General features: G+C 36.5%; 1 protein-coding gene across 1 annotated transcript in view; it reads left to right on the forward strand.

Moving 5' to 3' along the window:
* Positions 1 to 14609, forward strand: part of LOC149298764 (plexin-A4-like) — a 286899-nt gene that overhangs the window by 186368 nt on the left and 85922 nt on the right. Inside the window, exon 5 of the mRNA XM_089487082.1 lies at positions 11044 to 11167. Coding sequence (XP_089343208.1) covers positions 11044 to 11167 — 124 coding nt within the window. The remainder of the gene's footprint in view (positions 1 to 11043; positions 11168 to 14609) is intronic.

Below are 14609 nucleotides of genomic sequence, written 5' to 3' on the forward strand. Positions count from 1 at the left end.
GTGGCATATAGGGGTATAAGGCATTTCTGGAGGCAGAGTGGCACATAGGGGGTTCAAAAGGCATATCATGGGGCACAGTAGCATATAGGGTTAAAAGGCATATCATGGGGCACAGTGGCATTTAGAGGGTTAAAAGGCATATCATGGCGCACAGTGGCAAATAGGGGGTATAAGGCATTTCTGGGGCAGATGTGCATAACTGGGGGGCAGGTTGGAAAATAGAAGGAAATAAAACCAAAATATTTTTCTCAATCATAGCTTTTATTAAAAAGAAATAGGTTAGATGAATTAACATTTACTGGTAAAACTTTTTTCCTATAGGGTCGTCTTATATTCAGGCTTTTTCTTTTTTTCCTAAATGAATATTCAGATTTGGGGGGTCGTCTTATAATCAGGGTCGTCTTATAATCGCGCAAATGCGGTAATAATCCTATCCATTTTTTATACAACATGACTGTTAAAAAGCTTAAGTCACTTGTGTTCTTTTTTAATATATTGTGACAACCCCTATAGCATGAGGGCCATACATGTCACTTTTAGGGGTCCTAAGCACAGTCCTCTAGGGCAATCAGAGTCAGGAACAGCAGCTTTAAACAAAACAGCGCTTTATTTTAACCACTTAAACCCCAAAAACCAAATCATAAAAAGAAAACCTAGCTCCCAATTGGAGCCCTCTCTAACTGAACTATGCTGGTCCAGACTGACCAGCCTAATCACCCACTACCTCAACCTCCCAACCAGACCCAGCTACGCCAGGCTCTGGAAAACCTCCCCCAGACAGCACACAAAATGTCCAGGCAGGTATTGCCTCACTTGGCTCAGGGATAGTCTTCTTCAGGGCCTCTCCTTGCCCTGGGAGCACAGGGAACTTCCTCTTCCCCCAACAGTCTTCCTGAGTATCAGGCTCCAGGGGTTTTTAATGCCCAGCACCTGTGCCCCATGACGCCAGCCTCATAGAAATCCCGGACCGGATCCTGCAGATTTCTTGCCTCCTGGAAAACCCGGCATGGAGTTTCCACAGAATGGGGGAATGGAGCATTGGCCCACCCTGCTCTCCAATTGCTCCACCCCAGGGACCCATATGTATAATCTGCATAGCAGCTGTACTCAGATGCCATGCTAATCATCTCCCTGGGGTTCACACAGTCACAATATATATATATATATTCTAAACCATGTGCCTTTCCTATATTAAATCTATGAGTAGCAGTGGCAGTGAATATGTTAATGGCAGGATAGATGTTCAAACACAATATACAATTTGGCATTTCTATTTCCAGCAGAAAAGGAAATATGCTATTATTTTGGCAACAGGCTTCATTCTAAAAAAGAATTTCAATCACTTTCACTGTGGAACGTCATTAACCTTTAAAGCAGAATTAGATTTCGCACAGCACAGAAGTAATAACATTTTGCATTTTCGGAACCTGTACCCTTTGAAAAAGAAAAATCAAATATATTATCTCTTTTTTTGGGACCTTTTCTCCATTGTAAATCCACATTTTGAGAATCTTGTTCCATGGTTCATTTACTTGATTTAGTTCAATAATGTTAGACATAATATTTTGTGATAAATACGGTGAAGAGTAGGAAAGAGAACTTGACTGAACAAATAATCAAGTAATACGGTTGGATTGTGTGAGATATATGTGTTATATTTAAACATATCTATTGCGCAATCATTTGTTTTAAATGTAGCATGTCACCAGGATAGGGAATTCCTGTAGTACTCAAATATTTGCAGATGCAATTTCTGCCTATAGTGTTTATAAGAGAAACACACACACAAACTTGGTTGGGCTCTTATAGCCTTAAGTTGCAAAGGCTGCCACGTCATCATCAGTCTGACCTGCGTACCTCCAATGTATAATTTCTGCTTCTACTGATGTAACATTATGATACATCTTTGACACTCCATTGCTCAGTTATTTTTCGTACTGTTCCATTCTATGATTTAGGCCCTTTCAATTATTAAAACTCATGCTGTTGAAGAACTAGTCACTGATGAAAGCATCGCCAATCATTATAGGGTTGTGTAATGGTGTAGGAGAATGTGATATTCAGCATAAGACCTTGTGGTAACTTAATCCAGTTCTGCCAAAACAAGCTAATATACATATATGGTAGGTCTGCCTGTTGGCAAAAGGTAAGATCAGCTTTGTGAATGCAGCTTCCATTGTAAATATGTCAGGCAAGAGAGTGCCAGCAACATTCAGCTGAGTCTGACATTGAGCCAAGTGGCCAAGTAGCAAAGCAGTACAAGACATCTGGTATACAGTCATTGGTGAGTACTATCCAGTCCTGTCCAAAACACAATTAAAAAAAGAAGCACATAACGGATACCCCGGTGGATGCAAGTGGAATTGCAAGTAGAAAACAACTAGTAATAGATGTTTAAATTAGAGCATCGTTTCTGCTTACATGCATCTTACCTAAGAGATATACTATGGTATGCAACAACCACAGGAATCCAGTGCCAAACCTACAGTATATATTTTCTATGATATGTGGAGATATGTTTTAATAATTATATATATAGATATATTGTTTTTTAAATAAAATACATGTTTCTTGTGTGTCGTGTACCTTAAATGATTTGGGACACTGCAAATGATTTCACAAATGGTTAAAAAATGAACAACATAATCTGTGCTTATTCTTATAACAAAATGGTAGAGTGTGCTTTGTGAATGTTAAATGGGCTAAACTACATTTCCACAAGGTGAAGCAGTTTCACATGATATTAATAACTATATGTAAAAATAGGAGAATTAGATAAGCCTTGGGAGGCATCCTGTTGTTTCTGTATCATTTATATTCTTTAATTTCCTTTCCTTTTTTAAATATCTATTTAGAAAGAGAAAGAATGACACAGGCTAATTGGTTTTCTTAGTCCAAGTGTAGCTTAAAAAAAGATCTCTCATTGATCTACCCTTTTCCTGGCTTGATGGTGATAGTTCAGTATATAGATACAATGGGTTCACAAAGGAAATCAGCAGAAGGGCTTAGAATGAAGCCCAAAGACATGCCCAGTCTATTAGCAAAGTCAATACCAAGAAAGCTATTGTAGCATCAATGTGACCTTGTGTGTTTACTGATAGGTCCTCTTATCTTGGAAGCCCAGGGACAGATGATTGTATTTTCGGGCAGGTCACTTTGCTGCATTCAGTTACCAGTTTCCAAGAAAGGGTGTTTATGATAATAATTAGCACACGAGAACTACCTGAGTCAGTATATTGCCCACAAAATCTACACCGTTCCAGGACTCGCAGAATATTGAGATGACCGGAAACAAATGTGAACTGCAGTTGAGTCTAATTACTATTGAATTCCATATTGTGACTTCTGACTGCATTCTTTAATGTTGGCATACGTGATTGTAGTGAAAAGCTATTGAGAAAAGCTAATTTATTTTCTAAAAGTTCTCAGCTTAGCTAGAAATTGCTTGTAGAATATAGTACAATCAAATCATGAATGAATTCATTACTTCCAATTTTAGCAATTTGAAATTAACCCCTTTTTTGCAAGGCGTATTTAGGAAATGCTGGATTCAGATGATTTGTAGATGCCCTGGTTTCAAGTAAACAAGCAGGTAAAGAACCACTAAATTTTACTAGTAACAAAGTAAAAAAAACAATCCTCGCATAGATTGCAGTGGAGAATAATAAGATACAAATAGATATATCGGCCCTGATTCATTAATTGAGATAAAATTTAGCATATGCAAGGATCTCTATTTAAATCCTTGTGAAAGATTTAGCTGAATCTGTTTTATATAAAGTCATTTACACTATACACTGGGTGAAATATGCCTCTGGAGAGTGAAATATGTGTACAGTAACCCTTTGTAAAGTCAGCACTGTGGTAGAGCAAAATGCAGCTGTTCAACATCATGCTGCTGTGTAAGTACTTCATTATTCTGGATATTAGAAACATACATGGGGCATAGACATAGGTTCACTGCTTCTCTGAATGAATGGCAGGTATATAGGGAAATTAATAATATATGTATGTGTGCATGTATGTATAAATGGCATTTATCTCTGTGATGACACTCCTGTGTTTGATACTGCAGTGTAAGTGAACTTATTTTTTGCCCTGCATTTGCACTTTCCCAAACCGGAAGGTTCATACATCATGTCTTGATGGCAAATTGGTCCCAGTCTGATCCTTCCCTCTTGGTTACTATGTTACTACTGTCAGAAGGAAGGACAATGAATGAATCGGAATGGAAAGCTGTTGGATTTGAGCGGATGTGCTTGTGCAAATGTAACCCTTTCTCAAAATCTGTAAGGTAAAGAAAAAATGTGTTGATCTATATTTCACCATCTTTAGCACTGTTAGTCTGTAGCTGTAACGCAAACTTAAGATGTTTACAAGTTACAAACCAAGAGCTGTTCTACATTTTCTGTATCTTATGTAGGTGTACCTGGTGTGCTAGCGCTGACAAATTTTCCAGCATGCTATGCTGCTTTTCTTAGCATCACAATTATTGTATAAACTGTTCACATAACCAATTATAATAATACTGTTGCAAAATAAGATCACACAAAAAGACGTTTTGCGGAATAGTGTTATGCTTCAGTAAATAAATTCTCAGATTTATTTTTTGCCAGTTTTTATTCCTGTCCCATCACTAAATTGTATCTTGCAATGTGCAAACCAAAGAATTGAACCCCTCTAAACCCAGCTAGAATAATGACAGACCGCAATTAATGTAGTTGTTCTTCAACACTTGCATATATATGGGTTTTTGTAAGAAGTTTGGACCAAAATACAGCTTTATACCTACACAATTCAACAAGTGATGATTACAAGTCGCATTATAAATCCTGAATTCAAAATATTTTTAGCCAAGAATATCAGTAAAACTAAGGTCCAAATGTGAAAAGGCACTTTTGCAGGTACATTTGTAATGCCTTATTCTCCAAACATGTATTTTCTCTAGGAGCCATGAAACCTTATTACTCTTTTTTCATTTCACATGAACACTAAAAGGATTAATGTCATATAAACTAATATTGAGATGTAAAATAAGTAAATGGGTAGAGATATGATTTAGGGAAATATACCTTATTACTACAGGTTTTGCACCTTTTGCATAAGGCAGTCTGCCAATACCTCAGTGTGAAGTGCTTCTGCCCAGCACACACATTAACCAAGTTTCTTCCACTCACAAATGGCACTTAGTAATGGTGCTATGCCAGTGAATAATACCCAATTTACTGTGTCTTTTATCAAAATGTATCAAAATTCTAGTCACCTTCTGTAATATGTATGCTGTACAGTATGTATGGCAGGTCCAACTCTAACATTTACAGTGGTAAGTGATTTTAATGAATTGATATATCAGGTTGGGGTTAGTGAGGATGTGTTCACCATGCAAGAGGCAAGCCAGTCAGTGTATCAGGGTAATTAGCTTGCAGGAGATAAGCAAGTTTAGCAGAGCCGTGTCAGGAAGCACATTGGAGGAGAGGCATTGGGGGCCAGTATATAAGTGTGAAGTATAAACTAAATATGTATTATTTTAAGTGAATTAATTAATTAAGTGGATTTGGTGAATTAAAAAAAACAACTCATCCAAGCCTTCAGGCCAGGGTTGTGATGTAGAGGTACCAATAGAGTAAGGTTGAAGGCATGAGTGTGGGATAAGTGGCTGAGTTGATCAGAGTTTTATTATACCTTGGGAGTACTTGCATAGGTGTGTGGAGTTTTATTTGTGCAAAAAAGAGTGTTGGAATGAAGAATATAGAGAATTTGTATATTTTGATTACTTTTAAGTTAGTTAACAGGAGATGATGTAGCTTGGAAGAAAAACAGGTTCTCGTGCAACTGGTAAAGATATTTTATAGGTGCGTATATATATATATATATGAGCTTATACATATCTTTTCATCTGCCTAATAAAATTCAAGCTTTGTATAATTAAACTTTACCCTTGCTGTTTTGAGATTTCCGATTTTGCCCTAGGTGGCATATTTCTAGATGTATTTCTAATGTGCATTGAACCAGTGCGTGTCATGCTTTAGTTTTCTTAATGGGAAAGGCAATGTCTTGAGACAGAGAAAGCAATCATATCTTATTCAGACACATCCTCTGTTCTGTTTTCATATTTCCTAGACCCTTGGGCAGCCTTCCTCTGGGTAAATGTAATATAACTCAATTTTTATTGGAACTGCAGGGAGGAAATTCTGCTTTTTATAGCACACAAACTCCATCATTGTATACAACAGATATATAGTCCTCTCTAATATGAGTTAAATGTTGGAATAATCAGTCTTATCTATTTTGTTAATATATGACTATAAGTAAAACTTTAAAGTATAGTCTAATGGGCATATATAAATTGTGACATAATACAACATGTCGGGGACTATACAAACATTTGTTATGGACACACCTCAACAGTTGTGTGAAAAAGAAAGTACACCCTCTTTAAATTCTAAGGTTTTACATATCATGACATAATAACAATCACCTGTTCCTTAGCAGGTCTAACAATTAGGTAGATGAACAACAGCACATGACATATTACATTTTGTCATGATTTATTCCACAAAAATAAAGCCAAAATGGAGAAGCTATGAGCGTGAAACTAAGTACACCCTTACTGCTTCCATAAGAATTAAGATGCTAAGTAGCAGACTGGTGATGTTAATTAAATGCCCTCGATTAATCAAGCATCAGCAAGCGTGACCACCTCTATAAAAGCTCAAGTTTTTATCAGTTTGCTGGTCTTCAGGATTCAGATGTGTGTTAGCACAATGCCAAACATGAAAGACATAAGCAATGTTGCTGCACAACAATCTGGGAAGGGTTAAAAAGCCATTTCCAAACAATTTAAAGTGCATCATTCTACAGTGAGAAAGATTATTCAAAAGTGGAAAACATTCAAGTCAGTTGCCAATCTTCCTAAATATTAAAGTTCATGACAGAATAATTAAAAAAACACTGAACAAGTATGGTTTGGAAGGGTTGACAGGGTTTCTCTCCAGAAAGAACATGGAAGCACAGCTTAGGTTTGCAAAGTTACTTCTGAACAAACCACAAACTGTCCTTCGGGCAGACGATACCAAAGTGGAGATGCTTGGCCATAAAGTACCGCTCAACATTTGTCGAAAACCAAACATAGCATTTGAGCACAAATACCAACTGTCAAGCATGATGGTGGAGGGGTGATGATTTGTGCTTGTTTTGCAGCCACAGGACTTGGGATCCTTGCATATATTGCATTTTGTATACCAAAGTCAAATGTGAGGCCATCTGTTTGACAGCTAAAACTTGGCTGGAATTGGGTTGTGCAACAGGACAATGATCCCAAGCACACCAGCAAATCTACAACAGAATGGCTGAAAAAGAAAAGAATCAAGGTGTTGCAATGGTCCAATCAAAGTCCAGAGCTCAACCCGTTTCAAATATTGTGGCTGGATCTTAAGAGAGCTGTGCATAATGGTGGCTCAACAAGCTATTAAATCATAAGGTGTACTTAGTTTTTCACACATGGCTTCTCCAATTTGGCTTGATTTTCGTTGAATAAATCATGACGCTGTGCAATATGTCATGTGTTGTTGTTCATCTAAGGTTTTATTTACCTAATTTTTAGACTTGATAAGGAACAGTTGTAAAACCATCAAATTCAAAGAGGGTATACTTTCTTTTTCCCACAACTGTATCGGTTGATATATATTACCATATGTTGTCTATAGATATTGTATTTTTCCCTTTCATAAAGTATTATCAAGTCATACATATAGGATTAGAATGTCCAGGGGCAACCCACAGAGTTGTCACTGGCTAGACATAAGATTAAAGAAACAATATGGTTTGAGTTGAGCAGCAATTGTAGTAGATACCATGAGGCTTACAGAAGTTTAAGGAAATTCTTTTTTATTTCACCAAAATAATTCACTTTGCCCTAGTTATTGATAATCAGAAAAATGAGAACTTGTTTTTTTTTATTTTTTTTATAAAATGCAGTCATATGGTTCATGCTGGAAAAACCCTCCCATGTGGCTGAATTAAAACAATTCTGCCAAGAAGAATGGGCCAAAAGTCCTCCACAGAGATGTAAAAGACTCATTGGCAGTTATTGCAAACATTTGATGGAACTAGTTATTAGGTTTAGTGGGGGATTATTATTTCACATGAGTGATATAGATTTTAATAAACTCTTTACCTTCAATAAATAAAGCTGTGTTGTGTATTTACTCACGTTGTCTTTGTATTATATAAAAAAAATGGATAATCTGAAACATTTATATGTGACAAATAACCAAAAATAGGAAAGTGGGAAAATACTTTTTCACAGCACTATAAAAATTACTGGATACTATAATACACCACAGATTAGTTAACACATAACATTTTTTGTTATATTAAAAAGTGAAAATACACCCTGTCTACATTAGTTTACTTAATATTTTTTAAATCCAAAAACAGGCATTTTCAAAGGCTTTTATTGTTTGGACTTCAGCATGAATGAAAATTTGTCAACACATAGTACATTATGAGACCTATGGGTAAAACCCGAATTGCAAGTATATTGGCAAAATGGCCTATGCGTTGAAAATGAAATAAAACAAAAATGTCAAACTACTTTTTGCAGATGTGAGATGCGTTGTCAAATTTTACAGTTTGAGAATTGTGTTTATTTAATTAAAATGGATATTGTTTTAAACTTGGAAATAAATGTACGATATTTTCTCCGCTCAGGTGCTACAGCTGACTTAAAAACAAATGTATCTTAATTCTACTGGGGAATTAGTCTATATGTGGGGCCTTTTACAATCTTTACAAGCAGACAATGGAACTGGATGACTCGGAATGACCTGCCAATTTAAAGTCTACCTCCTGCATTTCCATGGACTTTGTTGCGAGCAGAATGCCTTTCACTGTAACACAATGGTTGAAAGAAAGCACATATGAACCATGGATCTCCTACCATGCTTTATTCCCTAGCTGCAACACTACACTATTCCTATTGAGAGAAGTTTACAAAGATCTAAGCCATCACATTCTTCATGATTCCAGGACAGATGTGAGCTAAGTACACAGTTCAGGGCTTAGACCAAGTTAAGAGTTGCTATAGATGATGTATCAGCGCCCCCTCTGGTGACCAGGTATAACATTCATGCAAGGAAAAAGGTTAACTTTTACAGCAGTGCTCTAAAGGCACATTCATTATGTGTGGCATTTAAACACAGTATGTTACTTTTTAGAATCCAGAGCCAAGTGTTTTGCAACATAAAGTGCACTTTGGAAAATGAACACAAAGTTCTAATCATCACAAATAAGTTCTTACATAGAAGCTGACAATTATGGATAATAGCAGAGCTGTTTCTTTTTGGTCAATGATTTACTGTACATAATGATAAGAATGACTGGAAGCAGAGCTATCTGTATTAGTAAGAATAATCATTGCCTTCTTTATATTTGTGCAGTTAGTAGCAAGAGAAAACATTTGTACTTAGTGTTCAGCATAGAGGTTCCTAAAGTCATGCAACATAATAGATGGGTAAGAAAACTATTAGCATACAGGATAACTGTATTTTTTTATGCTGCCCTGTAGGCATACGTGTGATATTGATGGAAAAAAAGCAGTTGCACTATTCTCCTTAAGAACATGTGTAGATCACAAGCTGTCCTTCCTCGGGGCTTTATGGTTTGCCTTCCCAAGTTACTTGCCAGTGTCAGTCTTCATTGCAAAGAAAAGTGTTTGCATTGATGTTGCATTGCATATTAGCAGTCCGAATGCTAGGATTTAGGGATAATAGTTAAATAGCCAAAAGAGGTTTGTGGTCCTTGGGCAAACTAAACATCTGTGATTCGATCTTCAATAGATAAGCTCAACAGGATAAATAATAATTCCTCATTCCCTATGAATGTTTCATGTTATTCCAGTAAATATCACTTCTGTTAATTGTATTTTGAATACCAAACATATTAAATAAACTCTCTTCGATTAATAAGGTAACAGACTTGCAAAGGAAAAGCATGGAAAGCACAGCTCCACCCTCACCCTCACGCTGTAATAAGTCTTTAAAAGTGAAACTGTCTTAGAAATTAATTTCTATTTCTTCAAGCAATATCTTAAAATAAAGAAAATATTCCATTAGCATAGATTAATTGACCTGGGATTCTTAATGAGTTTTGCATTTGAGAAGGCATATCCCAATAATGTATTCCTCTGACTTTCAACTAATTAAATCATATCTGATTGGTAGAATTTCAGTGGGTGTCTGAGCTATGCCAGGTTCCCTTCGCTCTTTGAAAGATCTGATGAGACAGGTTTTGTTTTCACGGCTAATAGCTCCCCTGCTGCACTATCTGCATCTGCCTCGGTTTGCAAGAGTTTTATACACTTAACCCAATGCAGTAGATGCAGTGCCTCAGAGAATTACCAGTAATATATGATACATATTTATAACATCTAATTTCATATTTAAAACTCTACATCCCTCAACACTTTCAATCTCTTATGTTAGATGCCTGAGATGCTTTAAAGTAGTAAGTTTTATCTTACTCTACCTGTAGTGACTTTCCAATAATGAAAAACAAAATCTTGGTCTATGTGTAAAAGATGATGACAAAATATTATTACTTCAACCACCTGTATTCACAAATTATTACAGCAAGCAACAACTTCAAAAAGGAGCCCCAGATGCTAATAATGTATCACACAAGGGAGTTAGCTAACCTAACGTAATGATTGGAGTTAAAACCTTTGGACTCAGAGTCCCCCAATATGATCCGCCATGCTGTGCCCCCTGGCGTGGAGTAGCTTAACTGGACTTGCTGCTGGCTGGTAGGAAAACATGATGGTACTCTCCTGCTCCTCTAGCATTGGTATGGTTAATTTTGCATTGATTTACTTATAATACCACATTCCTTCGGTGACAGTGATTCAGTAGCAGCTTCTATATACACAATGTGTATGGCTGATTTAGTTTTGGTGCATAGAATAGCAGTTTCTAATCACATTAATTGGTACAGCGTGATTATGCATAATCATTGGATATAAAATGCATATTCTCCTTGTTGCAGGTGTACAAGGAAAGAAAGATGTGAACGTTCCCATGAACCGCGAAGATTTGCATCTGAGATGAAGCAGTGTGTACGATTAGTTGTCAACCCAAACAACATTTCTGTTTCACAGTACAACGTTCTGGTAAGAAACTCTTGTTGTGCTACACACACTGTCTGTAGGTTGATTATGTTTTATTACATTACAGGTGTACCTACCTTTTTTGTTGAGCCTCCTGAGTAGGCACGGAACCAGCTTATATGAACAGAATAACATTTAATATGACTATTGTAACTATCATAGCTGGTCTCCTTCATACCCAACTAGTCCCTTCACAAGTGCTGCTGCCAGACTTATCTTCCTTGCCCTTTGTTTTACAAATACCTCTCCCCCCAGTCTCTTCACTGATTATTTTCAAAATCCTGACTTTCAAAGCACTTCTTAGTGGTTCCACTACTAACATCTCCTCACTCATCTCTAAATACACTCCTACCTGGTCTCTCTGTTCATCCAATGATACCCATCTGTCCTATGCTAAGATTTCTAGTTCTCATGCATGCTTGCAAGATTTCTGAAGGACTGCCCCTATACTCTGGGATCCCCTCCCCAGCCTATCCGTCTTTCCCCCTGCCTTTGGTCCCTCAAAAATCCCTTAAGACTCACTTCTTTAGGGATGCCTGCAAACATGCGCCCTTCCCCCATCTTCCTTTGGACAATACTTATATTAGTGTGGCTGGTCCATTCCTAAAAGTGCCACTTTTACTCCTGTGTATAAAATACCCAAACTCCTTCTAGATTGTAAGCTTCTATGAGCAGGGCCCTCCTTACCTCTTGTTTCTTTAAGTCATTACAGAATATGATGGCGCTATATAAAACACTAATAATGATAATGTATATAAATATATCTACCAAATAAAATCCTAGTTAATTTTGAGTTGGCCTAGGTACATTTTTAATATAATAACACTGGTCAGAAACCAAAAACAGTTTTATTAATCTATCATCTGAGGTTTACTAAAAATGATACTGGTTAGCAGCTGAGTTCACTTGGAAACTTCACAAGCACGCTACACGAAGGGTGCTTTCTAAAGTGTGACACTGCTGACACTTAAGAGCTCCAGAGACAAGTGCTTAGAAATGCCCATGAAGTAGAAAACGTGTGCATAATAGCCAACACAAAAGAATGTTATTATTTTTGGTGCTCACTTATCAGGTGGATGCAACTTTAGTTAGTCCTTGTTAAATACTGCAATTCTCAGAAGCTAAAGAAAGGTACTCTTTTTATAATGAGCTTTTATGTGAAGAAATAGTTCTTAAAAATGTTAATTTAGCTTTGAAGCCCAGAAACAAATTAAATCATCAGCAAGTCTAGTCACATTGGGCACCTTTCCACAAATGTCATAACAAATGGAAGTAATTCATACAAATTTGCCTTTGCCAATGGTAATGCTTGTAACCGTTTGTTTCATAGTTCTTTATTTTAAATATGTCTATTGTCTATGATACGTCTAATCAATGTCTCCAACAGTTCTATAGATACATATAAAACAGAGATTAGGATCTGTGTTTTAAGCTTATAAAAAAAGAGGAAAATAACACATTTTGACTCAGATTTGTGCTTTGCCCATTTATGGACAGTTTCGCTTTTTGCATTTAACAGGTACATTTCTATTAAACGTACAATGTTTTCCAGTTTGAATAATGGATATAGCCATAAATACTGAAATGCCAGAGTTAAACTTTTTATAATATTTGACTGATGACTCAGTTGTCACTATTCAAAAAAGATTAAAATATTAAGGCAACTAAGCATAGAAATTGAAATTGTGGGGTGCCGCAAAAATTCAAGTGGGGTACCTTTACATAGTGGTAAGCTAACAAATATTTGAGCATATCTGGGAACTTTCCAGGATAGGCTACCTGGAGCGCTCTCTCTGCTGGGAAAGTGGCTTAGCAGGGCTACCTATGTAGGGGTAGCCACACATATGGGAATGGCTAGCCCCTGTTAGTCTTAAATAGGCAGGGAGTAAGAGGGATAACGGCCATGGCCAAATGCTGCTCCCCAGCCCAAAGATAGAGGAAAGTGACCCAGAAAACCAGAGTCAAACCCAGAAAGGGTTTGTAAGGGTGGGATCACATCTGGATGGTAAATAGGTTTGGTAATACTATTTGTGCCACTTTGAGACCAATGTGGGGTTCATTTTGAAACTAAATTATCCAAAATAGTTGTATCGACAAACAATAAAGAGTAAGCTACAATAGCTTTTATAAACTTACTAATTATGATAAAAGTTGTAAAGACAACACTTTTAAGTTAGCTGTTTTGTAAGTTCCACAGTTAGAGCAAACAAAAAAGATCACTCTTTACCCTTATTAAGGAACCATAGCTCTGGCATTAAACATACTTCCAAGATAGAACACATCTAGTAAAGTATAGATAATAAAACTGCTTAGTAAAAATGGACCATTGTTTTTTTGAAGACCGTACAGTTTTAAGAAAAAAAAGAGTAATTGATTTTCTTTTGCAAAAATGCACCTGATTGCAGTCTTCTGAGGTAATTATTTGCAGCAGAATTATTTTAAAGATTTGCAAGATCTATTTAAAATGGATCTTCTGCTCACAGCAGCGAGGAATAACAATACTATTTCAGCATAATGTACTCATCCTTGAAATCGTCAATTTCTTTGAACGTTTCATCTTTTCTTGGTTTGAACGGCCCAATTGTATCCACACTGCGTGAAACATTAGTTGTAGCAAATACTATTATTATACTTGTTCTTTCTGTAAAAAAATATACATGCAGTATTGAACAATATTGAACAATCTCAATGCTTAACCAGAAACTCTGTCAGAAATGTTAATTATCTTTTAGCTTTCCCTCCGTCTTTATTCACATTCCACTGTAAGGCAAGGTGCGGTCTTGGTAGAATTGAACTATTTTGTGTCCAGCCATCGCTAGATTTGCTTAACTATTTCATAAAACGCGTATTTTTCCATTAACATTTTTGCTTTATTTTAAACATGAAATGTGGTAAGAGTTTTGAAAAGAGAGAGTTATTCTAGATATTTGAATGCCGCAGCTCCTAAGTTACTAAGAAAGTTAAGTTAAGATAGTAGGAGCGCCCCGCAGGGTCTATCAGTTCCGATACAGAGTGAAATAATGCCAGTATTCACACAGCTGATATGACTTTTTGAATGATTGCTGAGTTAATCCTAAGAATTGGCAATTCTATTGTATGGAAATGTACACTGATGGATGAAATGGATGTATTTATGCTGGTAGCAAACTCAAAGCTCAATTATAATAGATTGTTAGAAATACATCCAGCGCTAAACAATTATACAAACTTGATTGTCTTAGGCCTCTGTGTGAAGTTACTCTTTTTTCCGCAAGGTAGAAACTGGTATTGCCTTTCAAAAAGAAGATACTACCTTAAATATACAATACAAGACTTGTAGAGGTCACAGTATTTCACAATGTTAATGGAATCACAAAATGATTGCTGAAAGTGGCACTGCAATAAAGCAGGGTTCATTTTCAAAGACAGGTCACATGGAAAAGCCTATAAATGGAGCAGGGAAAGG

Source organism: Sceloporus occidentalis, unplaced genomic scaffold (genome assembly GCF_023333645.1).
Source record: "Sceloporus occidentalis isolate IW3139 unplaced genomic scaffold, rSceOcc1.0.p SCAF_31, whole genome shotgun sequence".
Classification (NCBI taxonomy): Eukaryota; Metazoa; Chordata; class Lepidosauria; order Squamata; family Phrynosomatidae; genus Sceloporus; species Sceloporus occidentalis.